Source organism: Anopheles moucheti, chromosome 2 (assembly GCF_943734755.1).
Source record: "Anopheles moucheti chromosome 2, idAnoMoucSN_F20_07, whole genome shotgun sequence".
Lineage (NCBI taxonomy): Eukaryota > Metazoa > Arthropoda > Insecta > Diptera > Culicidae > Anopheles > Anopheles moucheti.
In genome coordinates this window covers 101,532,638-101,553,974 of record NC_069140.1, presented here as the reverse complement: position 1 = coordinate 101,553,974, position 21,337 = coordinate 101,532,638, and the positions used below count along the sequence as shown (strand labels likewise).

Sequence of the window (21,337 nt, the reverse complement as noted above, 5' to 3'; positions counted from 1 at the left end):
ATTTGTAGTCCAATCAATAAAGCGAAAGTGAAACGAGTTTATTTGCTGCCATCGTGATTTGGTCTAGAGCTTACGGCCATTGAAAAACCACTCAAAACATTTCTGTCGATCTTGATGCACAGCAGAAGGAGTGGACCATTGTGTTGTGAGCTTCGATCTATGTTTGACAACGATTCTGATGGACGGGTATGATTTTTTTTATACCAACCATCTCCAAGTGCTTGCAGTTCTCCTTCTTCGAATGAAACCCAAATCTGTGTAAACAAACCATTTTACACCACCCCCAAACTGTCATGCTCCGACACTGACACTTGAAAGATCGCGTTGGATACACGGTACCTACCGAGATCTATCGATTGACGCTTGCAGTACATGCACGGTACGATAGATCCCACACTTGCTGGTTAAAACGGCCCGACAAGCAACATGAACCCACTCATAATACATCACCTCCACGTAGAAGGTGTCTTGCTGCTCTCCTCCTCGATCGCTTCTAGCAGTGTCTAGTTCTAGAGTGCTTTGTACGGGCCTCGCACACATTTCTAGGGCGGTAACGTGTCCTTCATCAGGTGAGGGAATCTACCGGGGGAACAATAATTAATTCTCGATCGTGCGCGTGTACCGCCAGACTGGCTCAACCTCCGTTCCCCGATTCCGGTTAGGAGACGTTTGCCTCTAGTGTGACCTTTACAGTTACCTCCAAGTTCGTGAATGTCTGCGCATTAAAGTCTATTCGTCAGTGGATCTAGTACCAAAAGGAAGCTGGCCCGAACAATAAAAGATACACGCAGTGATAAATAGCCCGAGGTTGATGAATGAATGAGGAGTTCCTAGGAATTAAGGCCCATGCATTGAAAAGGACGTTTATCGTTATTGTTAATGTGCAGCCAAAGGGTAGTGTCCTAGCGCTGTGACGGTAATAGACACAGGAAGCTTAAGCTAATAAACCTTCCACACATACGATCCAGATGAATAAAGCCCATCAATCTGAAGCGTTTCACATCTCCAACAATATATAACTGAATAATTATATGCGGAGTTCTCGAACATAAAAAAATACAGCCACGAGAATCAGTAGATCAAAAATCATCATTCAAACTCGAGCTACCGGTAGGGTAGTACATTTATTGCAATGGATGCTTTTGTTCTAGTGCAACAACTTTGTACACTAGTCATATCGCCTTTATAGCCACGTTTATCCCCACCCAAATCAAGGTGATCACGAGGGAGATCGTGAGAAATGTAAGCTTTTATGACTGGTTATTTTTAGTGTCCGGGAGCTATACCACCGGTTTCACCACGTTACCGATTATGGCCGAGCCGGCGTCGAGAAGGGCTGGTTACATTACACGCAAATGCAACACAGCGGCACTGCGGGTAGAACACTTCGGGTGCAATTCGAGGAGAGCGTGCAACTATCCGAGTTCTCGATGGAGCTTTGTAAAAGGTAGCGACTCCACTACTACCAATGTCCGTAGGGGGCCAAGTTTTTATTACAAAACACACGTACCTACCGAAGCTCACTGCCGTTGCTGGCAGCGCAGCTCGATCAAGTCACAGCGAACGCTGGTAATATTAGCCACAGGTTTTAGGACAAGACTTCCTTTGGCCTTTGAAGTTCTTGTCGCCGTCAGGTTGACGGCACCTAGTTGCGAAACGAATTTTTACTCCACTGTGTGTGTTTGCCGCCTAACATTCTTTCATAACCGTTCAAATCCGTTTAATCCAAATTGTAATCTATCAACATCACTGAACGTAGTTTCGCTGTTCGGGTTACCGAACCAAGTAATTAGCTATAATCTGGGAATCAAAGATCATGTACAATGACAACAAACGTTTAAGAACCCCTTCAAAGGTGTGGGAATTAGGTTCCGTTTTGGACTTCAGCATTCTCAAACAGAATAAAAACAAAACACACGTATGTTAATGTCTCCTGCTCAACAGGTTCAGCCCCACAGCAAAGGTCAGCTCGTGAACGTGAAACGAACGAAAATGTGTACATATCTCCTGTGATTCGATAGTCATGCCATACGCCTTTCGGACATGGATCGATTTATTTTTCACCGAACACAATCTTTTCTATCTAGAAATACGGCTAGGCCGTCTCTCACGAATCACAAAAATAAAACCCTTACCTCACATGAGCTCTTTTTTTGTGTGGTGTGCTGTTTCAGCCTAATTGCTCATATTTTTTCTTTGTACATCGTTTCTCAAGGGTATGACTGTGTTGTTTGTTTTACTGTGTTGTCAAGCAGCATAAATCAACAAAAAATCAAGTCTCGTGCAAGAGGTCTAAGATTTACTAGCTACGCTCGGTTGTGGGTCAGTGCACAGTAACAAAGAAGCTGTTATGAGTCTATCCCGAGCTGGTAAGGTCAGCGTTACACCAATCGTTTACTAGCATCTTCAAAATCTAATAAAGTTGTTGGCAGAACTCGGTTTAACACCTTCATCAACGATTGTGCGTTGATGACTTCGATCGGCAAGCATTCGATTTCTCACGCTGATGACAAAGCTCCCTGCCAGCATCAACTTGCAGCTGATACATCTCCAGCAAAGATGACCCAACACAAACGCGCTTCCCATCCCACAAGGGCAGTTAATAGTGTCTAATGGTGAAACTAATCTTCACCAAATCTCACCACGGGCCAGCTAGCTCCTGAACCAGGTCTCAAATCGCTTGTGTTCCGTTGACTGTCTCACATGGTTTGCACTTTACACTGTGCTTTGTCGAGACGCAAAAAGAGGTTACGGACTTTTCATTCGCTTCGCCTTTATTCCAATCGTTTGTAAATCTGTCCAAACCACTTGTGCACAAGCACCGGTAGGTTGGGCGATTTACATAATCGACACAAATGCGCCGATCTCGAATGGATGCTGGTCAAAAGGGAACTACTACTCACATTTATCATCGATCTGGGTATCCCGGTTTCCGTCGCTCACCCTTCCCTTTTAACCCTTGTTTCTCCCACATTAGCGGCGCTAATCAAAAGTGAAAAAAAAAATCATATCTGAGACGCACCGTGCGGTGCCTCTCTTGCACTTTCTGTTACGCGATAGGCTTTGCATTAATTTTCCCACGAATTTAATGATATTTTTTCCATATCTCGTTGCAATCCCCTCCCACTTCGTTTGTACCACGTGAATTGCATGAAGGTTTGTTTTATGTTTCACAAATTAAAAGCAAACAAAACTTGTCAACCCACTGATGAGATACGAGCGCAAAGCTGCGAAGCTTGAGAAAAATGCTAATTGTGCTCGTTGGAAGTGCGATGCAGCTCCCATCTTCAAGCCAGTAGCGATGATGTAAAGCCATTTGTTGTGCCAATGGGGATTAGATTTATCTTGCGATAAAGCACAACGCACCAAAGCGCGTCTACTTTTGCTGCTTCGAAAGCTAAAGCAAGAGTAATTTATGCTCTTTATAACGATGTCGTTGCTCAAAGCATGTTTATAAAATTATAGTGGCCTTTGTAATTTTATAAATACATAAATGCTTTGTACTTATCTGAAACGCTTATCATGATCTTCAAGATTTGTGGTGAGAAATGGATTTACCTGCAAGTACAGAAAGAAATAAAAATATTAATTAAACTGAAAATTTAGTAATGCTTACATCACTTGGTCTAATATTGCGGCATTTTAATGTTGAACCCTTGAACCTTCATAATCATTTGTATTCCAGTATCCTTAAGCGAAATGCTTTGTAGCATAACATAACCTTAGATTTGAGCTGTGTTTCTAAAAGTCCTGCACAAGGCTAGAATCTCACCTGACAATAGTCGCGTGATGGCTGGTGTGCGTTTCCGTTTCCTTTTTCCGTCCGGAGTAGCTCACCACAGTAATCTGTCTCGTCTGTGTCCTCACAACTCGCCTCACGCGGCTCCTTCCGTCGCCCACAAGTACTATCGTGCGCTTCTTACTGCTTCCTCCACTCGCATTACTACCACTTCCGGCCGCGGTTGTATCGCTGAGGATACTGGCCGAACCGGACGTATGATGCTGATGATTATTGTTACTATCTCCACCACCACTAAGGGCACTGCTTCCACTCCCGCTAATCAGACTGCTCTTTTCCGAACCTCGGCTGCCGCCTAAATTCAGACTGTCCAGTTTGTCACTCAGATCGAAGTAGCCACCACTGCCACCGGTACCGCTACCACCCGACAGCAGATGGTGCGGGAAGTACTTGTGATATTTCTCCGACGAAGACGAGCCACCGATATTGCCCACCGAGCCACCGAACGCGTTCTGGTACTTCAGCTTCTCGCCATCACTGTGCTGCAGATGGTGATGCCGGGGCGAAGATCTTGACTTTCGTTCCCGCTCCACCCCTTGATGGTGGTGGTGGGGTGAGGGCGAGTGGTAGTGTCGGTGATGCGGTGACTTATAATGGTGGTGATGATGGTGATGGTGATGATGATGTCCGTGCTGCCCGTGATGAGTGTCCCCGCCGCGTGGATACAGCTCTGAGTCGAGCATGATTTTTGGTGGTGTAGCTTCTCCGGTCTACAGGGATCGGAGCGGATGTCCCGCACTAGGGCGGTCCCTCTAGGGTCGCCAATGTGCGTTTTTTTGTGTGTGTGTATCGTCACGGGTGGCCACGCCGGAAGTTTGTCGAACTCTGCCCTGAGCTAATGAACGTGCTGAGTGAGCGCGCAGCCGTACTTGATCCCGAGGAGTTAATGTGAGGATCTGCGGGTTTTCTGTGGACTTGAACACTGTAAAGAGCACGTGCAGGACCACCGAAGATGGCAATAGTACCAGCTTGATACCATCGGTTTCACTTTCTCCAAAACATTTGGAAAACAATCATGCAAGACCACAGTGTTATATAGTCGCTTGTTTTCCTGTGATTGTGATTAGACCAAGAGCTTTGAAGATTATCCGCAACACCAATTCACACACAGATAAACCGGAAAGTTCACTATTATTCGTTGATCGGTAAGTAATTAGTTCGTTTAATAAATTCGGAAAACTTCGTATGTGTACGTTTTCTTCCTCGCTACACTTTAATATGCACTAGTCGTTGCGGAAAACACTGTAAATCAGATAAACATTTTAATTATGCTGCTGGGTTCACTGCTTAGCATTCTACCCGGTCTTAAGAAAATTTGCTTAAGTGTGTAAAGATGTGTGAGCTGGTTCGTCATCCTGCTTTTCTCACTGACGCATTTTAAAGCCTATTAAGTTGTTACTCTTACTGCTGACTCAATCAACTCAAACACGACACATTCGAAACACTGAAAGTACCGTCCGAAATCCTCCAAACTGCGTAGGCATTCACTGATTTCGTGTGTGCATTAACGTAAACGACCTGAGCACAAGCAAACAATGCGCGGGTGGACAAGCGACTCTTTTTCCACAACGTCCAACGTTTTATTCCGCTGAGAAAGACGCGAATTCTTAACCTTTTGGAATAATTACAAAACCACAGACTAGTGCCACTCAATGAGTTTTGTAATATTCATCATTCTCCAGTGTTGTGGTGGGTAGTTGGAAGAATTTATTCGCAGAAATCAACTGCCCAATTTCTGCACAAACCGCCAGCTTCCCGGTTCTTCGCCGGTGGGTGGTGCTAAAAATATTTCCTGACGAGACGTGGAATGTGACTTCTCCCTTCTGCTTCCTGTGTAGGAAGAAGCCGTCACCGGCTGACAGATTCGCTTAATATTCACAGCTTTAAACGAGCTCTCTTACAAAGTAGCGCTGAGTTATCATTACTTTCCGCAATATTCTGCCGATGTCTAGTGAGTCGCTTATTTGCGTAGAAAGGCGTTGTTATAGTCCAGAGCTACTGAACCACGCGCCCAGAAGGCGTTCTAGTCCAATTAGAATAAGCGCGTGGCGGCGAACGTGCGAGCGAAGGCTAATTTCACAATCAACACATCGTCATAACGGAGCACTCGGGGGTGCTGCTGCTACACGATGGTAATCAGGGCATGAAATACTTATGCAGAAAGCTAGTTGTGGTATGTGCATTTAGTGTTCCGAACCCCGATAGCTAGAAGTTTATTGTTCTCCAGTGGAATAACTGCATCTGCTGGCGCTTGCGTGCCATTGATATTGCGCAAGAGTAAACGGTTTTTAAGTTTTTTTTGTTGCTGCTAGACTGTGTTCGTTGAAAGATTATAGGGTAGCTTCCTACACCTAATTTCCTTATTTACGTCTAGTTCTCGATTGCATTACTATAGAGCGAGTTGTTGCGGGATGCAATTACAGTAAAATAAATACTCCGTGGTCTGTGATTCGACAAAACTTCCATTTAGACCCTGGACTTTGGAATATTGAATTAGAATTACTCTGCAACGTTAATAGACTACTACACAATCAACAAAACCAATATGGCCAGAGTAGAGTGCAAGCTAATTCAAATAAGCATTTAAAGTTAATTGAATCGCAGCAGATTTTGCGTTACTGGTTAGATAGCTGATTGTTTAATCGTGATGCTGGTCATGGAGGCACGACGTCCAGTAACGATGCCTCCGGTGATGGGAACTAATCTGCTGTCGAAGGACACCCACGGATAGCTATAATAATCCAAAAGTATTATGCAACGCGCTTCCATTCGCCTAAGAGTCGCCATCCATTAGAGAAAAGTCATCACCCCACTCACATACATGCAATAAGGCAAGATGCATCTCTCGCGTCATGAACACGGTAAACAGCAACAAGACGCGGTACGAATTTTATAGCTTGGCTTTTAGAGTTCAAGGGGACGATTATGGTTGTCGGTTTGCAAACCGGTAAAGATCTCGTCGAGGCGATGTAGATTGTGTTGTGATGAAATACAAGAAAAGAGAAAGAAACCCAAGCCATAGATAGGTATACCTTTTAATATCAACAACTCAGGTATGGATATGATACATAGAAAAAAGATGTTAAAAAAGAGAACATTTGACGTTTAATTTAGTTCAGCTGGTTCAAAAGATCGTGTTGACTTCAAGATCAACATATGGTCTTTCATTTTGAAAGGATTGCTTTTTTTCTATAAAATCAATATAATGATTCCTTAGTCACGGTCATCAAATTGATCCAAACATAGCCTAATTCCGTTATAATATGCTCACTACCTCTACGTAAAAGAGTTAAGTCGACGTCTAATAGTAAATTTTGATCAGTTTCGGTAAATGAAACCGGTTGCATTAGCTATAGTGTCAACCCTACGTCCTTCAAACTACTCCTACACTTTATGCCAACAGCTGGCCCTGACAATCATCTAGAATTAATAAAAAGACCAACGTGTTTCGTTACCTTTTGACAGCACCAGCCAAGAGCGACTCAAAGTAATCCCAGTTACGAAACGCCAGACTACAAGCGGACCAATGAGCATAGACAGGAAATCGAAAGTGATTTCTTTTCCATTTCGATACAGGCAAGGTACGTTTCCAATAATTACCAATCGGAACTAAAATCACGGGAAACGTTTGAGGTTTTATGATAACACGAAAGCGTGTTAGAGGTATTGATCGTTAAGTTTTTTTATGCGAAAAGGACAGCATCGTGTAGCGGCTATGCATGCGCCTCGTCTTTTCCGTCCAATACACGTCGTAATGATGACCGATTGATGATTGATGCCGCACATGCGGTGCTTTTGATCTCATGGAGTTTGAGGTTTTTTCCTTGAAAGTCCGAATTGTAGTAATAAAATTATGTATTTTCTAGCTTCTCATGTCTTTATAGCTTGGATCAGTTAACTAATTAAATGACATATCGCTAACGGGCTGTTAAGGTCATCGTTCGGCGCGATATGTGTGTACGATGCTTTTAGCAAGCATAAGCAGGGGAAAGTGTGGCCAAGCTCGCAGGCTTACTCTGTTTGCTACACGCGTTGAACACGTTGTCGCTCTTTCCTGGAGAAGTGTGTGCACATAAGGAGGAGGACTCTCAACTCTCAACACAGAGACAGACAAACACGTCACAAGGGAATGACTTTATGGAATGCATTTCAATGCGCAAATCGTCACCGGTTGTCGGTCGGTGTAGTACAATTTTCACCCAGCGAACCCTTCAGGGTAAGTAAACATTCCTTCTCGGTTCCCAAATCACCAAGCGTTAAGCAGGAAACGTGGTTAAGCGTGCCACTTCCACTGAGAGCTACGGTATGAAGTCAAAGAAGCACCATTGGACCGGCATGCAGACACTATCTTTTTTAATTGCCCCTTCGCCAACAGTTGACACTTTGAGGGCGCGCGCGCGTGTGATGGTTATGGGAATAGTTTACTGAAAATAAACACCCAACCAAACTACTCGCTGCTTGAGGAAATGCTTTGAAAGTTTCTAAGCAAAAGGGCATGGCGTTGCTCTACGGACAAAATGGAAAGTGAAAAAACAGGATATTACCAACTGCCGAAAAGGGAGTGCGTGATCTTCGAAAAGGGCTGATCGGCCCTACACGCATCGCACGCACTAGGTGAAAGCGACCCGTGTATGCTTCTAATCCCCCAAAACGAGCAATTGTGTATCGACTCATCAGCCGTTCCGTACCCTTCAATTCGGAAGCGTGCTACACTTTGATGGGTTGAAAATCGTTTACGCGTGGTACAAATAGCCTTTCAAGGTGTTGTGAGCAATTTTTGAGGATTTAAATTATTACTGAATGGGTATAACCATGTACAGCAGTAGCTCGTTACAAAAGCCTAATTTTGTACAAGAAGCAATGTAAATTGAGGTATTTGAGATGGAAATGCGTCACGTCACTGAAGAGCAAACGGTTACAGCGCTCGTTCATTTCAAAACCCATCTATGGACGAACTCTGATGGAAGTTCGTATGCAACTGAAGAGATGAACACATTGACCCTACAAATCAGTGAGTGACTGTTGGGAGTATCGAGTGGGTAGCACAAGCTTCCCAGAACCATGTAGCTGACAATCCCATTCCCGGATGCGCGCCATCCGAGAAATTAGTCGCGTAGGACGCCGTTTATTGGAGGTAATTTTATTTTTCCATCATCCGAACGGCATCGCATCGATCAAACGATTGTGATAAAACAAAACCTTAGGCGTTGTTTAATGCGTTGAAATATTGTTTCCCATGATGTCTCTGAATGGATCCGCATTATGGAAGGGTTTCTACGAAAATTAGTCCACTCCCAATCGAACGCCTACAACCGTGTACTATTGGGTGCTGTTCCTTCGTTCTTTTCTCAATCAAACATTTTATTGCTTTCCGCCGCGATGCGTGCGTGGGATTTCTATGGCTGGCTTCTCTTCGCCAGTTCCATTCGACTTCCTAATTAAAGCTCATCAGCTCAGCTGAGCCAAGAATCGTTCTGTGACTAACTTTCTTCCTAATTATCAAAGCTTCCGAACGATCGATGGCTTTTGGTGTTGGACAAGTGATTTAATTCTCGAAACAGCGCCTTCCCGTGTGTGGCTACTCCCTACATGGCACGCCGATAGTGTTTTCTTTTTATGCAATACAAAATGTTTCAAAATTCAACCCAACCTATTAAAACGTATTATTGCTGGTGCTAGTTGGAAGTTGATCGTTCATACATGGATGGAACAGCCAAAGTAACGGGGATTTGTAAGCATCACCCATATATGTGGGTTTTCGGCACGAAGCGGAATCACAACTGCCAATAATCGGCTGAAGGTGCGACGAAATGAATCCAATCTCCAACGCCCGCGCATGATATGCATATGGGAGATCGCGACCGTGATAGAACAGGTTTGGGTAAGCTGTTTTTTTTATTGTATATTTAATTTGCAACTCGTTCTGCTCAAGTGCCGCACAAAATTTGAAAAAAGCAATGATTGTGACTATAATTTTTGTATGCTAATTGTCAAAATAACACTCTGCTGTCGAATGTTGCTCTGAGTTATGAGATTTACACATCACTATGCCGCGGTTTTCAGGAAGTAGGTTAACACTGAATTCTAACTAGACACCATGCGGTCGAAACGTTAAATTAGGTCAGTCAATATTTGTGACTAAAAATGTACTCTGAATTTGAAGACTTTTCCCAAAATCTCCTGCCAAATATGTTTTATACACACATATAACTGGAAAGGCATTTTTATTTCAATTTTTGCGTAACAGACAACCACATAACGCGACTTTGCATGCACTCAAAAGCCAATGGTGCGTAAAACGGGCCCCGTGCAGTCAACCTTCACTTCTGGTCAGTTGAAAACTGGCCGGGAACATCATTTACAACCGTCAAAAAAGACGATTTTGCTTCCCAGTGTCCCAACAGGGCGTGGTTACTAGTCAACCATGTGGCAGTTGTTAGTTTGCAGTGAATTTTAGCGGTACAATTTTGAGGTTATGTCTGTCCCTGGGTCTGGGCCCAGTTCACCGCGTAGTGGTACAATGGAAGAAATCGTGACGGTAATTGAACTACTTCGGTACCTATTGCACCGACGTGGCGTGCACGAACGAAATTCGAACAAACGATTGCGCATTATGGTACAAGAATGATAAAAATGCCTGTCAGATGGTTTATATTGTGGCAGGCAGTAAGCACGCACACGCTTTTTGGGTTACAAACTGTTCGATGTAACCGTCAGCATTCCATAGCCAAGGAATGGCCAATATTTAGGACGTTTCGGGTGGTGCATTGGAAGTGAGCACGCCCTTCCAAATTAATCATACGTTGATGAAATTAATCAACTATGCAATTTATTTTTGTCAAAGTTCGTGCTCTAAGAAGGAGCTGTCGGTAAACTTCGTGATACAAAATAATATTGTTGTTCACCAAAATATTCAACTCCCTACATTCATTCATTTCCGTTCGAAAATGATTCACTCAGAAATGCATAAAAGTGTTAAATTTCTGCACATTACTTGTTCGCCACCCTTGTTTTAAAAATGGTTACATCCGTCAACACAGTAAGGAGCCCCCCCAAACTAACTAGCGGTCAATTTCCTTTTTCCTCTCGGGACAATGGTTCTCTGTGGGAAAGCAAAAGTTTAAGCAAAAATCAGCACCATTTTCCCAGCAAAAGCTAATTTCCGTTCGCATGACCGCAAAAACGTCCGGTAAATCACAGAATCTCTCCCCATGTGTCCGAAGCTGCTGGGGTCAATGGAAGGGGAATTTGGCGTACCGTACCAACTGCAACTGCAACTCTGCTCTGAATATGCAGCGTAGCTTAAGGGCCAATCACCGTTCCGAGCAGCGGTAGCAGCAAATCCATCCGATGAGCATGCAGCACACGAATCCGAAGGGTGCTTTTTTCGACAAGATATGGTTGCGATCTTTTCTTCGCCTGCCTTAGTTATTCCACGCCACACCGGCTCAATTACTTATAATTGACCAATTGTTCCCACCGGCGAAAATGGTTCGTTAGCTGCGGTTGATTAATTTGCGCGAATGAATGCCTTTTAACAGTGAGCGAAGATGCGCGAAGAAATAAAAGAGATGCAGCACAGAAGAGCGCAAAACAGCACCCCTTCCAGTGTGGTTGATTGTTTTTTTTTTTTGCAAACTTCAACTATTTTTTGTGTCTTCCAATGTTGGTGGGAGTTTTGAAGCATAGCGATGCATTTTATTTAATGAGAACCACACAAAAGAGATCACGAATTGGATCGAAACCTGCCAAAAATTGTCGGCACACTGTCGATGAAAGGAAGCCAGTGACAGGAAGCCACACTGTGACCGATCACACAAGCCGGAAGTTGACTATACACACCGAGAGGGGTGGAATTGATTTCTTATGCTTTGCCTTTGTGCGTTCAAGTGCTTCGCTGCATTCTTGCTGCGGTATTGCCATTTTTTGCAGGAGTTTAAAGCCCAGTACTTAACGCAACGTCATGAAAGCCTCAAATCGGTGAAGTTCACACGATCATGCGTGCCAAATTGCGCTTCTCTCTTTCACGAGCCACGAATGACCGAGACTGAAAGGTTGGAGCAAGGTTCAATGATGGGTGGATACGGAGCCATTGTCGTCGTGCCATACTTTAGCGGTCAAATCTATCCATCGTGATGGATTGGATCGGTCGTGAAAAAGGGAAAGTATGCACAGGTACACACACTGTTATTATGCAAATTTCTTCGTGCAAGCGAGCAGGAGGAAGCAAGTGTCGTGAAGGGTGATTTGTCGTGAGAAAAAGGTACCTCCATTGACCATTGACATGAACTTTTTATTGTGCTTTTCGGCGTGGAAGGAAAATAGCAAAAATTTTATTGCCCCCCGACAATGCAGGATTTGCATACTGGGACTTTTCGTTTCGTTTACTAAAGCTCACAACGTTGTGAGCATATTTCTTACATACAATGGATATACGAGAAGAGGAATGCGAAGTAAAGTACCTTTGTCTTTCTTCTAGTCGTAATTAATTCAAGCACAAATTGCATACATTTGTATCATCCAACGCACGACCCTGCTTGACACCCTAAACATCATGCTCGGTGTGTCATCCTCTAAGCAGTAACGCTAGACCATATTTATGGTGCATTAATAAATACGAGCTTTTGCATTCCTAATTGATCGCTCCGCAGCTTCGCCTGTAGGAGGACTTTAGCAAGAAGTTTTACTTCCTTCATAGAGATCGTAACAAGAACAGCGCACAAAAAAGGATAGGGTAAAGATAACCATAATGTAGCCATTCCGTTACGACTTAAATCGAAATATTATTCTAATTCTTCAGCAGCTGACGCATTGCGCTGACGGTTTTGCCGCAGCACTAATGCCTTTGATCGTGTCGGATGTTGCTCTCTTGTCTCCGGGGGAGTTTTGTTCGCAACCTGTTTCAACGGTGAAGGTCACAAGCAGCGAAAAAAAAAACGGATCGCGTTCCGTTCGATTCACTTGAGTGCAGCTGAGTGGTAGTGACAAGATTTTTATTGCATTTTTTGCCTTTACGGGTTCGGTGTTTTTAGTTTGTTTTTTGTTTCAAATTTATCAAACAAAAATGTCTGTTTGTTTTTGAAGGGTGAAGCGTTTGTCGCGATTTTTTGTGAGAATTTTTTTTTTACGGCGAGCAATTTGAGAAACATAAACTAGAGAGCAAGGTTGATGTTTTATCTCATACGTGAAACAATTTCAACGTGTTTTTTTAATTGTCACTATCACGGGACATTTTGCACAGGAGTTTAAAAATTTTGAACCTAACATCCTAACACGTTGTTAAAAGACATTTTCAACTTTTCAATCACACTTTCTTCCACAAGCAACTAATCTTTCCTACTTGACGTAACTACTACTTGCCAGTCCTAATTCTCTGTCAACAAAGGGAGAAGAGGCTACCCTTTCTCCCTTATATAGCGATTTATGTTGTTGTACAAGAAAATGGAAAGTTCCCTTCGACACGTTCAACAGACACCTCGTATGTGTTCCGTGTGGTCAATAGGAAAATCGCATCTTTTGTTATTGTTTACTTCGACTGAGTCAGCGTGTGCATAAAGCTGTTTAAAACGCACCATCTTAACAGGCCACAGTCAAAACACCGAAGCGAAAGGATTATTTGATCTACATACGCAATCACAGCTCGGCGTCAAATGATCTGCCTAAACATCTCAATTATTTTGTCATTACACGCCACAGACTCAACCGCGGATGGACTCCGCCACTGAAAGGCTTTTACTTTTGCACTTTCTGCTAGCGAAAGCGAATGCGTTAGCGTTATATCATTCGCAGTCCGGGCAATTCGTTCAAATGTGTGTCGGTTTGATAATAGTAATTATTGGAATCGAACACGATTGGGGGGATAATTTTGGATAAGAGCCAATAATTTCCAAGCCAATCACCTTTCGGTTAACAAATCGCTCAAAAGTGATATGATTTAGCACAAATAATTTGCCTGGTTACCAATCGAATAAAAAGCATTAGGCATTCTTTTAGTAATAACGAGTAGCTTGTGACCGTTAAGAGGAAATTAAATTAAGCCACTTCTGGTTTGGCAACTAAATTGAAAACAAATTACCACCACCATGCTGTGAATGGCTGTACAGCGGAAAGAGATTGGCTGTATCGAAACGTCGAGACACCAACAAACATCTAATTGCAACAGAGAAAACCGATTTGATGGATGACAATTTAACGATCGACCGAAGCACAGATAATTGCAAACTCCGTAGACAACTGATTCGTTGTCATCGGTTAGCAACAACCGCATGGATAACGTATACACAGGGAGAGAGAGAGAGCTTCCGGAGTACACTATGGGCGCCACCGGAAGGTATATTTGGGCAGAAAGAAAGCGTGTAATGAATGGCTGTGGGACGGTCGTCTACATTTCCTTCTGTCTTGGACAACGATTTGATACGCAGCATTAAATGTGAATCCCGGTATTGAAACAGGAAATGGATTCGGTTGCTGTGTTTCACGTGCTAACGAAGAAATGTAAAATAACAACATGAAAAAGGGTACAGAGAAATGTCCCAAAATCGAACACTTTCTGCTCTAATTGCGGCAATTTTCCGCTAGCAACTGTTCTAGCAGAGCCCCCCTCCTACACTACTAAAGAGTAGATATTGATGGACAGTTTGGTGTCTGTACGGACACGGTTGGTGATTGAACAAATGGATGTACAATTTCGTTAGGGTGGAAATGAAAATTTACAAATTAGTCGAAGCTGAAAATGCGATTGATATGCTATTACCAGAAGTAAATCAGAATACCCTTTAACGCATGAATTCATCCATCATCAATGACCTAGCGTCGTCAATCTTGAAGTGTTTAAATTAATTTTAATTAATTATACACGTCTACCACACAACGAAAAAATATATTTCGTCCATTGTTACAAACCCGATTCATCGCTCCTCAAAAGCAGAACTTTTTCCCTGAATATGAAAGCGTTTCACACCCTTTCTGATTGTTTTGGTAGGGTCAATTATGTTAACAATGTTAGCGGGACAACATTTCACTTTACAAGAGACGGCCCCATAATTATGCTGAACAAACGGACGTTACCTGACGACACGATTGAAGAGCTGTAACAGCGGGAGAATATTTCCATAAAAGTACCAACTCGCATAACAATTGGAAACATACTGCACAATGGCATACCAAACTTACTATTTCATGAAAAGAAGGTCGATGGATTATTTGGAAACCTTTTTTTTAATGATCTTGATCGATCGTATACTAAAACGGTTTGACATTTTCGATATTTTATGTTGTAATGTGATAAAATACACGTTATTCAAATGTAATTGTCTTTGTAAACAAATTAACTGTGCATTTATGCATATTATAAAATCCAAAAACGGGTTAGTCGCTTAGAGTCTTTTGATTTAATAATACTATTTTTTCCTAGGCTCAACATGGTGCGTCGGTTGCATCTGAGTTTTAAAACATATTAATTATCCCCAAAGAACGTGACTCTCATACGGACAGCTGTAAACACCGTTTTCCTCCCAGCAGTAAGCGGCAACGTACTGATCATTTCCATGGAATGTCATTTGCAATCTCGTAGAGCGTCAACATGTTTGGAAGTCTTCGGCACAATTGAGGACGCTGCGTTAATCTTTAGGGGTTTGGCTTCGGTCACCAACCAACAGCTATGTTATGTTTAGATAAAACATTCCACTGATGATTCTGATCCCTTCTGATCAAGCGTTGCATTCATCAACAAACTGTACACACTACAACTAACTATAAGGTAAGATGCAAAACAAACTATAGATAGGATACGCACAAATCGGTACATGTGCATCTGCCTCCTAAGCTAATGTTTAGATAACCAGAGAGTAGAAGAGATGGGTTTGGAAATGATGATTATTTTGCATAATGCTTGTAAAAGGGTTGCTCCTCGATAATGGTGACACACGATCACGATGATCAAACTGCTGCCGATGCTAATGATGGTGCAAGAGAGGTGTAGTAACATCCCATTCAACAATCGACAGGATGATGGTGAAACCTGTCTAGCATTCGTGTTTGTTAATGGATGCGTGAAGACGTATAATTTAACGCGATAGAAATAGTGTATCATCAAAGGGTGGCAACTGTTCACGCCTTTGCGGCGAAATTAAAGTATGGATTTATCAGTTACGCTTCTGTACATTTTAAAATTCCGACAAAACTTTGAATTGTAATCTCTGTTGGAATTGGAATTTTGAAATATAATTGTTACACACAACGCAATAAGCATAGATATTATAATTTCTATTCTAAAAACAAATGCGAATATAAAAAACAAATGCTTATACAACCGTTAAAGCAACATTTTTCATTTCCTCGTTGCATATTTCCTTTCCAATGGTAGATTCCCAAAAGCACAAACAACAGGTACAGCAAAACACCACAAGCACACGTGTGTGGGATTGATTAGTTTCACTTCCGTGGAACGTGTCCGTATGCAAAAGAAGGAAGTGGTGTGCTATCTGCGGCAATGTTGTTTTTCTTCTCCGAACTTCACGACAATGAAGTCGCACTACTCCTACGCAACAATCAGCATGGTACTTTGGACGGCAAATGTTGGCTGAGGAAAAGAAATTGCTTCACTTCATTGCAGCTTTAACTTCCCTTGCCGACAATGCACACGTATAGAGGATTGTCGAACAAAAACATTCACATGTGAGTTTTCGTGCCGTTGGACGAGTTTCCTTTCTCACTTGGATCATGGAGAGGGTGATGAAGACTATATTATGTACCATCACCTACACGAATTTATGTTCCGAGTGGTGGTTATTATAGGTCCAGCGTTCACGATGTAAATTATTGCAAGACTTAACGCACAAAAACAGGAGCATCCGATTGGGCACGGACGGGCATAGTACTTTCGGGTAATTACTGTTTACTTGTCGTATGTGTGTCGTTTTATGTAAAGATTGTACTACTACTTGTGGCATATAAATGCTTCATTAGACATCGAATCGGATGTATGTGTCTGTTCTTCCCACATGCACGTGCAGCGGAAACACGGCGTCACGGCGTTACAGCTACGAAACAACCCATTCGACATTATTCCGGCACAGTGGACATCTAACCAAAACAGCGTACATCACACACATGGGTGCATTTGTATGCATCATGCTTGACCTCTGAGCTTGCACCCTTCTCTTTTTTTTCTCCCCTGCATTACGATTGTGACGAAAACTTCAATACAACAGCGGACTACCACTCGTACACCTCAGTTTTAATTTTTGCCGTCTAGCATTAGCACCCTCACTACTTCTCATTCCCTTTTCTCTTTATGTGTACTTCTGTCTTGTTTTCGCCACACTCCTCTTTTATCGTTTGATGTTCGGCCATCCGTTTAGTACACCCGCGCACTTAATGTTGCTTTGTTTTCGCTGCATGGAGTGGGACGCTAGGTAAGTTTGACGCAATCAGTCTCATTTGGGGTGGCATACTGACCGACCGATGCGCATGCATTTATGTATGTGTACCTGCTGTCCCCACTCGGTCGTTATGCGATGGACCATTGTTTGATAAAAGCGCCGAATAATACAGCGGAAGTCTGTCCAGCCAAAGCTTCATCATGTTTGGCAGCTTTGTGTTGTTGATTTTTAAAGCAGGTCTAGCAGGGAAGAATGGTACGATTATGACCAGGTTCATCAACGCAATCCGGAGTTTTGTTGAACGGATAAAATTTGTGTAATAGTTACGCAGACTAAGCGATTGTAGAAAAGCTGTCTTGTAACTTGGAGAAAAAGACTCAAGCGAAAAAACTCAAAGCTGTATAAAAATCCGACAAATATATCTTTTAAAAATTTTCGTTTAATTGATTTTTTTCCAAAACATAAAACAACACTTATTCAAGTGTAATCCAGTTTAAAAAGCATGTCTGGGTAGGCTTCATGGATTCCGGCATGAGGAAAGCAAGTTCTTATCATAGCACAATCAATCAAGTTAACTTTGCGTTCAGCGTCTACGACTGTAATCAACGCTTAATATACATGCAACAACTCCTACAGTGCGGAAGCATGCTGAATCTCACGGAAGTTTGCTTCCGCACGCTAGCTCGTGTGTTTGTCGGAGCTGCAGCTTTTGAAACCGCAGCTATCTTCACGTGTTCCCAAACACCAAAGATTCCTTGACATGCTGCTAGCATGAGAACAGAAGTCATCAAACTTCACACCAAACGACATCGACCGCATAAATGTAAATTGAATTCGTGCCGTTTCATTAACGTTATTCGAAGGTGATCTGGTGCACCTCGCACGTACTTGCTACGATCATCGAAGATTCCGAGTGTGATCGTGAATATATTAGCAAGCAAATGCCATGGCAACGCGTACACATCGTGGAAAGGCATTGACTGCGTTTGGTTGGTGAGTAGGAGAAAAAAAAATTACGCTGCCCTTAATCAACACCTACTTTTTAATTCGCTTTAGTCGTGTTATTATGCACCAGCTGATGTTTGATTTTCTCCTTCCCTTAATCGCACAGCGAAATGCAGTTTAACAAGCACCCAAGCAACAACCAACGTGTGGCTATGAAAATCGCACCTTCATTCAGTTAAAAATATTATCAATCATAGCACATCCCTGTTGCAAGTGCGCTCCCACATGCTTTGATGCAGCACAAGCACGCCGGTGATCGATTGGCCTACTGGCAATGGCCAACAAATGCTGGCCCACTTGATCATGTAACCATAGCAAACAAAACCACAACCATTCCCGGCAGTGGGAAAAGATTATCACAAAAAAGAGCACCTTTAATCTAATTTTTCCATTAGCTCACATCATCATCGTTCTTCGGGCGGGTATTGCCGCTTGTTTCGCTTTGCTAGCAAACGAAATGGCTCATCATCTTTGCCGGTCGATCATCATTAACATCATTATCTTCTGCCAACTCCACGGCCGCCCTTGCTCCACCAGTCAAAAAAACAAAGAAGCTCGTTGTCCAATTGACTTTGCATGCCGGAGCTTTCAAATTTGTGCCGACGATCAATATTCGCATCATTCGTTGGTAAATATTACGTTAAGACACCGGACCAAATAAAAGAAAAATCAACTCTGTGCAACGCATCTGTATCGGTAGCATGAAAACGATCCATCTTTTGCATTGAGAAGCTCTGTGTGATGAAGGCGAGAAACACAATAATTCAATCAATCGCACGTCCGTTGCCTTAGCTCGGGCCATTCAATTCGAAACGGTCTTGTGGTGTTACGCAACTATCTCGATCTCGCACGGCCAAACAATACACCATCGCAACCCCCGTGCCGACCGATGGCTCATATTTCCAACAACGGATAATGTTTCGATCAGTTTGGCCCATTTAAGGCATCGCGCGGGATCGCTTGCGGTCGGCATAAAAATATTGTCCAATTTTGGTCACTCTGTTTTGGGGTGAAGATGCGTAGACTAAGGCTGGGCGATAGAAACCGGCTTTACGCTACCGAAGCCGACTGTCACAACATACAGTGGCGGACCCTACAGCGGACAGCTTCGGGGAGGATACATAAACAAGCAGATTAAACTCCCATAACACTTAATTACCGTACTTGGTGCAGCGAACCGCAGTTCATAACCGTGATGATAGGAGGGTACCGCAACACCAACAGCTTACTCCTGGTCACGACATCAAATATGCCAAGCTACCCCGACAACCGGGACTGAACCCGCAATTAAGCAGTGTTAACGCCACACAAAATAAGGCTATCGGCAATGTGGCGAGACTTTGGAGCATAGAGCACAACACAGCAACGGAACTAGACGCATGCTTCTCTGACCCTTCCGGAATACAACATGACACATAAACACACACATACGGACATCGTAATCAACCAAGCGAGCGCCCCATACGGCTGGACGGCTTACGACGCGTGTCTATCACCAGCACGGGAATAGCGAATGGAAAGATCTTCCGGCATGGAGAAACCACTGACGGACGCCAAAACGGCCAACGGGATACGACGATCGTCCAACCATGTCGGGAAAGTTAAATAAAACTCACCCATGAAGCGGCCAGTGTTGGTTTGGGAGAACATTTCCTGAGGTAACTCACAAGAAGTCTTTGCACTCGCCTGGTTCTTTCGCTTTTATACAGTGAAGGGTTTGCACCGGATGTGTGGCACGCTTCAGCAACGGTTTGGCATGACTCATCAAGTCATTTCTCTCGTTTGGGGCTTGGGGTTTGAACGTAAATACGTAAATGTGAAACACCTTTATGTAGAAACGAAGAACGAAGCATTCAGTGATAATAGGTGTAGGTACGATCGTTAGAAGGACTATGAGTAAGTGAACAATTGCTGCTGAGAAGAGGATTAAGTGAAAACGGACCTACAAATGATTTAGCCCTTTTTGGAAAGCAGATATTGCACTTCAAGAAAAGAATCGCCCGGGCATGACTGGACGATGGAGATGCGTAAAAAGCCAGGTCTAATCCATCATATAATGTTTCAACTTATGGTACGATAAATTAAGGTTTATTACAAAAAGGGTAATCAAATTTATCATAAGGGCCTTCCTTTACAGATGAAGTCATAATTGTAGCTTCGAACTACCAATTCTACTGTTGGTATACAGAAAGTATAATTAGAACCGTAACGGATAAAAAGAAGGGTTCTGTAGCATATTTAGAATTCCCTTGAAAGATGTTATCAAGCTTTTTCTTTGTCTATGCAGCGTTCAGGCAAGCCAATGTCATAAAAACTAACTATGATACGGATTTTCATTAAAACAATCATTGTTATTCGAAAAGACCCAACAGATAGGAGAGTCGCTATGATTATTGAAACCGCTGGTTTATGACTCAATTTATCCAATTCAAACCATCATGGATCTGCGGGTATTGTCGATCGTAGTGTGAATTTACAGTAACAAACTCTCTAGAGAGACAGAGAGAAAGATATGGAGTGAGAAAGCCTTTACACTTACGTCAGCAACTGACACTAATAGAAGTGTTACAGATCCGGCGCTAAAACCGTTCCCGTATTTTGAATGTCCGCTACATGCGTAAACAGCTGCTGTCTTAATGCAACGTGCACCACCGTACGGAAACATATTTGTATTCCGGTTCGAATGTTCCCAGGTCGTAAATATCGCTTGATTGCCAGAAAGCGCGAAAATTATATCCGTGACCGACGAACGGGTTGCAAAAAAAAAGAGCACGAAACAAGAATGACACGCTCTCTAATGGAAATGTGTTGAGGATTTAAATTATCCACACGTTAGCATACAGGAAATTATTGCCAGTGGCTGGAGACCTAAGGGAATAATACGATCTCCATCCCGAAATACGATCCCCGATACGGCGATCCGGAGAATGAAAGGTTCAGTGAATTGCGTGTCGCGACACTGTTGTGTCGGTTTCGTGCTCGCGTTAAACATTCCCCGGGTGATCAAACGGGCTGATGATGATGCTGATGATGATGCCGCCACGACGACATGGAGCGAGTGCAAAGGTGCTGTAAAAACACTGTGGTTTCGATTAAGCTAATTGAAAACAATCATCCATCAACTCAAACCAATTGTGAGGCAGATTGTGTC

General features: G+C 42.9%; 1 protein-coding gene across 2 annotated transcripts in view; it reads right to left on the bottom strand.

Moving 5' to 3' along the window:
- LOC128298019 (IQ motif and SEC7 domain-containing protein 1) overlaps nt 1-21,337 on the bottom strand; it is a 147,205-nt gene that overhangs the window by 52,583 nt on the left and 73,285 nt on the right. The window contains exon 1 of one of the 2 annotated variants that reach the window (XM_053033746.1): nt 3,773-4,482. The exons of the other annotated variant lie outside the window; for it this stretch is intronic. Within the exon in view, the coding sequence (XP_052889706.1) occupies nt 3,773-4,482 (710 nt within the window). Of the gene's footprint in view, nt 1-3,772; nt 4,483-21,337 lie in introns of those variants that run through there. 2 annotated transcript variants of the gene reach the window in all.